At 39.7% G+C, this 10,310-nt stretch overlaps 1 protein-coding gene across 1 annotated transcript; it reads right to left on the bottom strand.

Annotated features, from left to right (window-relative positions):
* Positions 1-451: 451 nt before the first annotated feature.
* On the bottom strand, positions 452-10,094 carry prdm13 (PR domain containing 13). Its single transcript, XM_078541323.1, has 4 exons — positions 9,943-10,094; positions 7,744-7,875; positions 7,501-7,621; positions 452-2,603 (listed from the first exon to the last, which is right to left on the bottom strand). Exons 1-4 carry the CDS (start codon positions 10,081-10,083, stop codon positions 1,126-1,128), a joined length of 1,872 nt encoding a protein of 623 aa, XP_078397449.1. The 5' UTR covers positions 10,084-10,094; the 3' UTR covers positions 452-1,125.
* Between the last annotated feature and the right edge of the window lie 216 nt (positions 10,095-10,310).

Here is a 10,310-nt window from a genome sequence, read left to right as displayed (position 1 = left end):
TGATATATGTTACAGGTTTGATGTGAATTTAGAAAACGGAAACCCATGGAGGGGAAAAAATGTTTTGTTTAATTATATGCAGAAAATTGATAAGATCCGATTATGTTATTTCCAAATACAATTTCGAACACATATAACTTATTTTAGATTTTTGAACCATACAACAGAATATAAACCCATCCATAATCCCTCACAAAAATGAACAAGATTGATGTAAACAAATCTTCAAAATGTTAAGTAAGTTTATTCGAAAATTCTCGCACAATGCATTGCAACGAAAGGGCGAATACCAAGTGCACTGTACATCATTCAATATAAAAACAAAAATACACAACATATTGTTCTACTTCACAAAAAATTATATTTTCTTTGAAATTATATATAGCATTATCACATACTTTCAGTTTCATGCTCCTATATGTTTCCAGAAAACATATGTACATAAAGATGATCAAAACAATAATGGTGCCCTATTTTAAATAGTTTAACTACTTACTAATCTATCAGCAAAAGTCACTCTGTCATGTTTTGCGTGCGTCTTATAGTGCTTTAATGTTTGTCCCTTTAAAGACGCGAGTTCAAACAAAATAGAATAATTGCTCCCAGCTCTACATCATAGGTCACTTTTAGCTTTGTCTGCTAATAAAGTATGTTGACCCTCACACATTTGCTTAAATGATTGATATTCACTCTGGACCTGTCGACTTATTAATCATCATGATTTCTAGATGAGGATCATTCCATTTATGGAAATGTGTCGGTGATATTAGCGTTTACTTTATGACAATATTGCATCGACGGGTAAAATCTGAAAGGAAGTGCATTGAGGATTTGATTTAATCACGTTCGTGTTATTCAATTTGCTGAGTTTGTTTTTTACAGACGCTTTGAGCTTATTTGTAATTTCATAGTAAATTATTAAACGACCATCACTTGGCATTCTTAAATTGCATTAGCCGGAACTATGAATATTGCTCAGCCCTAATAAATACCGTTTACCATAATAGTCACCGAAAGGCACAATTCCTATCATCTTATGTACAAAATAAACAGGCATTTTCAGATGCTTCAAGCATTTTCGTTTTTGGCAATTCGGTGTTTACTCGCGTCAGTCCTTCAAGTTATTCATTGATCGTTGTTCTTTCCTGAATCTTGGTCGCTCTGATCATCGGTGAAACAGACGTCCACGTCGCTCTCGTTACTATGATCACTTTTCTGCTCGGCGTCGTCGAAGGAAGTTTCCGTTTTGCTCTCAGTCTTGTGCACGCTTTGTCCTGGGTGTCTCGATTTGACGTGCCTCTCCAGGTCTCTGCGACGCACAAGCACCTTGCCACAGAATTCACACCTGTATGGCGTGTTACCCTCGGCGTGCAAGCGGATATGTTTGTTTAGGTTGCTGGGATCTCCAAAGGGTCGAAGGCAGACTTTGCATTTTAAAGGTTTGTACCCTGTATGTGTCCGCATGTGAATTTTCAGACCGTATTTACGCGAGTAGAGTTTCCCACAGTACAAGCAGAGGTGACCTTTTTTGGGCTTGCCACTGGATGTGCTGGTGGTGGACATGGACTCCAGCCGAGATCTGCTCTTTTCTGCAGCAATACTCGACAGTTGTTGGGTGTGCATGGCAATCTCTCTGTCAATATTGGCGATGGAACCAAGTTCGGGGTTGAGAGATGGAGCTCCGAAGTAGGTGACAGATTCTGGGTATTTAATTAAGTTGCTGAAGTGGAATTTTAAGGGGTAATAGGGGGGACTGTAGAGAAGTTCACCATTATAAACGGTTAAGGGCATTATGGGGATGTTGCATTCCCCAGAGAAAGGTTTAACTCCTTCAAATGGCGGGATGGAGAACCTCTCAAAATGAACGCTCGTTGGGATCGGGGTGTAACGGTTAGGGGACAAATTGGGGTGGAGCCCCCTTTCCACATGTTTGAATGCAGACGCCTCTTCAAAATTGGGAAACGAGGGGAAGCCCCTGGTTGTGTTGCTGCATGGCAGTGCAGGGAGTGGCGGCTCGATGGAATGAATACATTTGGCTGGGTGACTCCCCCCCATGCTCTCGCTGGTGGAACGTGGTGATTTCACACTGCTCAGGAGTTTATTGAAGCCTAATCCATTTGTTTTAGTGTTGCTGTCTCCGCTTGGATCGGACGATATTAATTTTGATAATCCAGTGGGTTTAAAAGCAGATCGAATCCCAGGATGAAAGCCCATCGCGCTGACTATTGACGTGCCGCCTATAGCCGTCAGGGCTCCATGACTTCTGGCTGAATTGACACTCATGTCCAGGGCCCTGTCCTGCTCATCCTCGTGTCCCACGGTTTTCTTGCTCATAACCATTTTAGCCAAAATCGGCGACGACGATCGTTTAAGCCCCTCTGTGGAGCCAGAGGAGATTTGATGGCCATTTCTCAGGGATGTTGATGAACTGGATATGTCGGCTGCCTTTGGAGATTTGGTGAAAGTCTCCGAGATTCTGCACTGGTCGCTGTTGATGAAGCCCCTGCCATTACTCAGAGAGCAGTGGAAGTGGATATGAGCTATTAAAGTGTTCGGATATTTGAATGTTCTCCAACAGTACCAACAAATATAACGCTCCTCCCCTAAAGAAATGAATGAGAAGAAGACTAAGTTTTAGGATAAGGTTATACATATTCCCACATAAACTACAATTAATATGAACAAGAATTCTGCCCAAAGGCTGTAGGATAAGGTAAATAGGTGACAGCGTTTCAAATTATTATCTACATTTCAGCAGTAACGGATGCAGCGGGACTCCCACATCCCACGAACGAATTTAAAAATAAAGATATAGATTGTAAACAAGCGTGTAGTTATTAACACGATCCTCATATGATGCTACAAGGCTTACTGTCACTGTTTTCGATTGCCCTCCCACTACACCAGCCCAGTTTCTGCGACCCAAACAGATAACTTCACAAATTAAATGGCAATAAATGTAGAAGGAAGTCAATGAGGCAAATCATTTGGTAAGATAATTTATATGTAATTCTTAGTTCTGTTATTTAATGATTCTGTTCTCCAAGGAGGAAACACAAGCCTGATCAGACATATACAATCTAGACAGTTAATGCTTTGGCCTTTGCAGGCCTTGGAGGTGATAACAGCTGTTCCTTGAAATCATGGGGCGCTTGAAACAATGCACTTGGCCCATCTGTTGATGTTGAAGAAAGGAGGCGTATGGCAAGGAGTTGGACAAACTGGTCAAAGAACAATCTATATATCATGAGCTTCGCATTAAAATCGGAACAATGCCTAGGATATAAACGTTGCTATTCAAAGAGTTACAGTTCCTTGAGGTGCTCTCACTTGTAGATGTTCGAACGAAAGGATGGCGTCATACTAGTCATTTCACAATTTAAAGCATGGTTCTGTATATTCCACAATCATTTTATAACCTTTTTATTTCCTTTATAGCTGATAGTTTTTGGTGTTTCCTTTTATAAACGTGTCTCTTTCCCTAGTGCTTCAATGCATTTACTTTTTTTTTCTTCCTTTCTTTCTGCCTTTTAATTTTGTTTTGCCTGGTCTCTTCGTTAATTTTCCACTTCTGTTTCTTTGCTTTCTATTCGATTCCTTTCCTGAAACCGATTTCCCCGATTCATGTTGCTTCGTGTAATTAACATCCTGGTCCTCGTCCATTGCTACATTCGCGCTAATGTCAATTTTATTTTATGGCTCTCAAACCAATATTGCGTGTATAATTAAAATTAAATCGACTGTTTCCCAGCATTGACCTCAACAATGTAGATTATTTGTGAACAGTTGGAATAATTAAATACAACTTTGTTCCGGCCATTTCAATTGCAATAATCTCTAAAGGATCAAATAATAATTAGTCCTTCTGTCATTTGCTGAAAATCAATGCGGGTAAAAGCATTTAGTCCGCTTATTTTACTGATAATGATGCTCTGATTCTACCTCATGGAGCACAATTAGCAAATGTGTGCATCAGGTACTTTTGATTCTCCTGGATAAATGTTTCTCATATTTCTAGTTAAGATATCTGATATTTCATTAAGTTTCTTGAAATTTGTTCTATTACTTGTTATTTCGAAATCACACTAAAAGTATTCACAAGTATCAACCCCTTTATCAATGAAAGTAGAGTGGGAACTTAAGGTTGTTTACATTTCAGACACCTACGTCCAAACTCCTACAGGTAAAACCAAAAAAATCGTGTAAAAACGAAATATAGGGGTATATTTCCCTAAAATGTTCAGTCAGGCTGTTAAAATGTATTCAAAAAACAAAACTTTAATAAGTTCTGAATTTATAATCTTCAAGTAAACTACATTTTTAAAAAACGATTACAGTTAGGTTTACACAGATTATGCATTCATTAAACCTATGTTCATGTTCAATACTTGTGAAACTAATGCAGTTTTACCGAACACGACCTGCTGATAATCTGGCCGTCGTGTAAAATCTTTTATATCTTAAACAACTATATAATGCGAAGAAATCGTGAGATCAGGCGCCAAAACACTGTGATTGTGTTATAAGGAGCATTTTAATAATGATTCTATTGTTCAAAAGCATCTTTTCATACGTTGACTATTATGCAGGAACGCAAACTAGCCAGCTAAGGTGTTCCAATCGCATTTTAAACTTTAACTTCAGAAAGATTCACTGTATTGTCTATTCTCTCAGTTTGCACTGCAAAGCAGGCTAGTGTTCAGGAACATAAATTCCGGGTTCAGGCATATGATTGAAGATGAACAGTGTTTGATCCACTAATTCACTGACATTTCAATTCAACCGCTTGAATTCAAAATCAGCAAGAGCCGGAGTGTTAAAGCACCGCGCTGAAAGTGAAATGATTTTAAGAGAAAGTGATCAGAACCAGCCATTAAAGGAAGCAGGCGATACACACGATTTCAATATATTTCAATAGAGGCCTATAAAATAGTATCGACAATACCTGTGAAGCATTTCACTGTCATAGGTACTGCCGAATTGTTTTAACTATACCTGCTCGGTCAACGCTATTGACACGTATACATACACTTAAGGGCTGAACTTTGCAACAAGTTGAGCTATTTGTCTTCAAATTTACATTATAGCACAAAAAGGGAAAATAACAGTCGTTTTGCTATTATCCATGGTCCTTCTTGCACGATCGATCCACGGTGAATTATAGTAGGTGGCCTTGGTAGGGACACAACTGGAAGCCTGAAGCAAGGGGTTTGCACACCGTCTGTTGATTTTTGGGAGCGTCTGCCAAACTTACTTTTAATTGCTAAGGCGTCGTGAGCTACCATGACAGAAGCAACGACTTCAGTAATCCCATCACTTTGCACTTTCTCTACAGCTTGGTTTAGAGACTACAGAAGCGCCTCAATCCTCCCCTCCCCCATCAGAGACCACCAGTTCCCTACTCGTTTGAAAAATGAGATTTAATAGCTGAGTTCGCTACTGGATCTCTCGTTGTTAATCCTTTGAGGAATGCAATATTGTTATCCATACACAGTTTAGAGCCAGGATTCCTCTCCGTTTCCCCTCTGGAATCTGGATTAGTTGTTGCCTAATTCTCTCGCATTAGTCAATTGCACTACAATCTATCTTAAAGGCAAAACAATAATATCCATGAAATCCACTTTTGAACTGTTCAGTCACAAAACACTATTTGTTTGAATAAGTATTCTTCTACCAAGCCTGGCTAGAATTTAAACAGATTAATAATCATCAATCAAAATAGGCAACGATGAAACAAAAAGTCCAAAGTTCATCAAAACAGGTATACTGCATATTCCATTTACTGTCTCTTTAATCCTACCATATTACTAAATATAGTTTACATATATGTACGTAAGTAAACTGCAATCATGCAAACCTGTATGGTTTCATGTTTATGAAAACGTATGTATATTTCATCATGTGGATGCATGCATTTCAAGTTTTTTTTTTCCATACAAAAAATCTGTGGAGATTTGTGCACGCGATCTGTAAACACAAACACATCTATCTTCAAAGATATTTTCACGGTAAAATGGTGACCTGGTAACAATTGCAGCATATTTTGCAATTCGAATCCTAGTGATGATTTGCCCTAATGAGCCTTTGTTAAGTTTTGCTAAGTCAATCAAACATTGAGCTCCCAAGCACCCCTTTTCCCGGTGGACCTCGACAGATTATTAGAATTTCTTTCGATTGATATGAAACATGGTATTAAAAAATACATTCGTCTGATTTTTTTTGTAATGCCAACAATTTTCAATCGTATCCTTAAATTCGGTCCTGAGCAACAAACTGTATTTTTCCGATGCATTTCCTCTTCTACTTTAAGGGCAATAGAACCAAGGACTATCTACTCAGCGTAGATCCTCGGTTGACTGATGTTAAGAGTATGTTCGCACGCCTACGAATTGCTTGTCAAAAAGATGGGGTAGAAACTTTCCCGATTCTCAACAACCCAACTACCCAGCGATGCTGGTTACAATCTCAGATCTAACGGGTGATGCTGAGAAAAACGTCACTTGCAAAGTACCATCGAAAATCCAATTCTCGCAAATACAAGCCAATAAGGCATCATTATCCCATGCATTTATCGGATTCAGGTTTATTCCTTGAACACATTGTGCCACCACATTGACTCTTGCACAACAACAGAAATATCAAATAAGTCAATATCTGTAATTTACTGTTTCTTGCAGGCCAGCAATGAAATGAATTCGCCTCCCGATTTTATTGACAACCTAAAAGTTTCAGATAAAGTGGCCCATTTCATCGCCTTTCAAAATTACATTGGGCCGGGCAGAAAGTGCGAGTCATTTGACCAGACCGTGTCTTGTGTGTGCACATGGTACATGATACTGGGGGAACGTTCACTCCGTACAGCCAAAACAATGCTTGCAATGATTGACTGTAAACTGGAAATGGATGACGCGTTTTCAACATTTGAAAAAAAAAGTTTCCCCTTTAGGTAATACGGTCCATTGAAGCATATATTGGGTGCCCATTGGAAACATTAAGGCTCACAGCAAATTTGCATTAGTCCCCGGTTGACTAGAGTTACTCCAACAACTTTAGCATTGGAGGAATAAAAAAAATTCGTCCATCTGCCGTAACTTCACTCAGACAATATATTTCGTTATCGATTAAGGTAGAATTTAATGGTCCTTAATCATATTTTGATGCTTTTCGTTACATCACGGTAAACCACTGAATTGCTGCAATAAACCTGCGTGTAAATCGACCCTGATGGATGCCCATGTACATTCATACGTAAATGATATCCATGTTCACAGGTACTTTGTGATTACAAGCAATCTGTGTTTATGCTTTCAAAGCACGCAATAGATATATATAGCCTCACTTAATCTTATATGTCCATAAACATTTCTGCGGGAAAGAAAACCCTTTCATACTGAGCTGCCTAGAAATGCTATTTAATGTAATGCATACTTTTCAATCTAAAGATATTTTTCAGCGTCCACCACTTCTCTTACCCAGTGAGACTGAGTTGATAGCCCCTACCTTTCTCATCATGTGTCGGTGTGGCTGTGGTTGGTATATCGAGCCACTGAGCCAGAGCTCTGGAGTACCATGCTGCTAACTCTTCCCCGGGCTGGATATCCCTCAGTGTTCTGTAAAAGATCTGCGGAAGAGAACAGATGCAGAAATCTAAGGGTTGTGTGCGATTTAATCTTTTTGGGCTGCTTTTTTTTTTGTTAGCATGATAAAAAGCCACAACTGTGCCAGAATTGTAATGTGATGTACCTGTCCCCCTGGAAGGTCAGTGATCGCTTCCAGATTCTGCTCTTGGACGTGTCTGGCAGCTCGGATTAACTCTATCCACTCCGGGACAGAGTCGCCAGCTTCATCAATCAAATCCCCTCTGACAAAGCGTACCTGAAATACATCCCCAGCACCACAGTTTAGGAAAGGCAAATGGAAGATTCCTGCATTATCCCTACGATAATCTTTTGATTCACATACACTTGATTCACCTCGTTAGTCTATTCGCAACATATACGTACCCCATTATGTCATTTAAAATCATATTCGAAAGGCTCCGTATAAAAACACGATTAAAACTAGGTTTATTGATAAGCATCTTTCACACAAACGTTTGAGCTAGGCACTTTAGATGACCGAAAATTGTATTTAAAACCATCGAGTGAAGACTGCAGGCAGGAATGGTAATGTTAAAGGGAATGGGATCAGAAGACACCTGACGGCGACCTGCTTCTAAACCAGTTAAGAATTACAATGACTCGGAGGAGCTGGGGTTACACGACCTCGCTTAAACTAGAACAAAAAATAGAGAAGTTGCATCTAACACACAAACTGTGGCAATTTGTTTCACATCGCTGTAAATAAGAAAGATTCGCAGTTATTTTTTTATCTTCAGTTACGTCTCAAGCTTCTTCGGTTCAATTAAAATTCCACATATGTTGGTATTTAGAATTCAGAATGAGTGATCAAGGATTAGAATTATCCACGGAAGAATGAAAATGGGGAAAAAAAGCCGCTTTGTTTATCAATTACAAATCCGAGCTTCCATAGTTGCGCCTTTACAAACACAAATTCATGCTAACTTAATTGCAACTCTCAGATACTTTAAATATATTTAGGTAATACCGCAGTGCACAAAGAACTTCCATCGCCGCGTGTTTTAGTGACACCTGTTCACTTTTGGCAATTGGCCGATGGTATCATTGAATTTCGAAGTGCACCTGAGCTTAACTTTCGACTTATATTACACCTTTCATGCATTGAAATTAAGTTCGCTAATAAATATGCTAGCGTACGATTGGAGAAACCCAACCAATGGACGTTTCAGTTTTCGCTATAAAACGAAGTTGCCAACAAAATATTGGGCTAGGGTGGAGCAGGCGCGGCCATTTAGAGTCGCTTGGGAAAAGTTAGCTATAATTAGGCAGAACGTTGCTTCGGCAAGAAACAAAATCGGAACAGACGAGAAATAAATAACTTAGTTTGTCAGAGCGTTTAATGGGGGGTGAACAAATTAAAAATCTGACCATGACATACGACACGGTATCTGCACCTGTTTAAGGAAGCCCATGACAATACGTGGAATTGGACAACTGGAAACAATTAAACCCGAATAAGACTTCCCCTGTATGCATGACTCTGTGTTTATTACACACATACATACGCACACGCATACAGTAATATTAGTAGCCAAACTGCATGAATTGTAATTGATTGTGCTGTGCAATGTAGTTCAGCTATTGATAACTTAACTACGGCTTCATGGAGCAAGCAGTGTTTGGTTAATAACAATTGTTCATCTAACTGTAATTGCCGTGTGTAAACTGAAAATGATCCGATTACTTATCATTCGATTATTTTAATTAAATTAATGATACCTGAATATTCGAGGACATAGCGAAGTAGCTGCTAAAATTCCAGCCATCCAGCTGAATAATGAATCACTCACAATAAACATTTTCGATCTTGGTTATGGATCTCGACAAGTGTAAAATAAATTAATTGAAGTCTAACCGCACGGTTAATTACTGACCATATAATTGAACCCTTTAGCCGCACACGAGAGCAAAAATTAGATCCAATTAAAGCAGCCTGTCAATAACTTTAACACAAGTTAACACACTATGGTAATTTGCAGAAAAATACAATTAACTAACAATTAGCGAGCAAACGATGAATTCGGACCCATAGCATCAGACAACCTAAAGCAGAACCCGCAGAACTCAAAGACCAGACATTTGCATCTGTCCAGTAACTTACTCTCGTAAAGAATTGACTTGTAATAGTGTTTTGCTTGGTTTTGAGAGAGAAAATTAAACTCCGGTGATTTTTCGGAGCAGCTGCGAGGCTCCTAACTGGTTAGGAGTTAGAGTCCTCTCCCTCCAATCCCGGGGAAAAAAATATAAAGCAAAGGGAAAGTTGCATTTTAAAAATTTATATCAATGCAACGAAAACTGTTACCTTTTTCTTGTTGCACTGCTCCTTGCGATCGGACATGTATTTTCCCAGCCTAAAAATGCCCTGCACGGGACCCAGGCGCAGGCCGGCTGGGATGATGCTTTCCGCGGTCACGGTGATCGCCGAGCTCCGGGGGGTTTGCATGGCTCCGGGGATGCAGGGGTGGGGGTGGGGTGGGGGGAAAGAAGGAGCGGAGGAAGAGGGATGGATTGACAGCGAGATGAGACAGATGAGAGAGAGAGAGAGAGATGGGCACAGACTGGTCTCCGCCTGCAAAATGACGCGATGGAGTCCGTGCGCTGCGCTTTTTCTATCCAAAGGGGGGAAGGTTGCGTTTGAGCAGAGTGCACAGAGTGCCTCAGTTTGGTGAG

Source organism: Cetorhinus maximus, chromosome 5 (assembly GCF_964194155.1).
Source record: "Cetorhinus maximus chromosome 5, sCetMax3.hap1.1, whole genome shotgun sequence".
Lineage (NCBI taxonomy): Eukaryota > Metazoa > Chordata > Chondrichthyes > Lamniformes > Cetorhinidae > Cetorhinus > Cetorhinus maximus.
This window is presented reverse-complemented; position numbering and strand designations above follow the sequence as displayed.

Coding starts and splice junctions, on each gene's coding strand:
- prdm13 (XM_078541323.1), bottom strand. CDS start 10,083: ATGCAAACCCCCCGGAGCTCGGCGATCACCGTGACCGCGGAAAGCATC. Junction 7,876..9,942: donor AGCAGTGCAACAAGAAAAAG/GTAACAGTTTTC, acceptor GATGTATTTCAG/GTACGCTTTGTCAGAGGGGA. Junction 7,622..7,743: donor CTGACCTTCCAGGGGGACAG/GTACATCACATT, acceptor TCTCTTCCGCAG/ATCTTTTACAGAACACTGAG.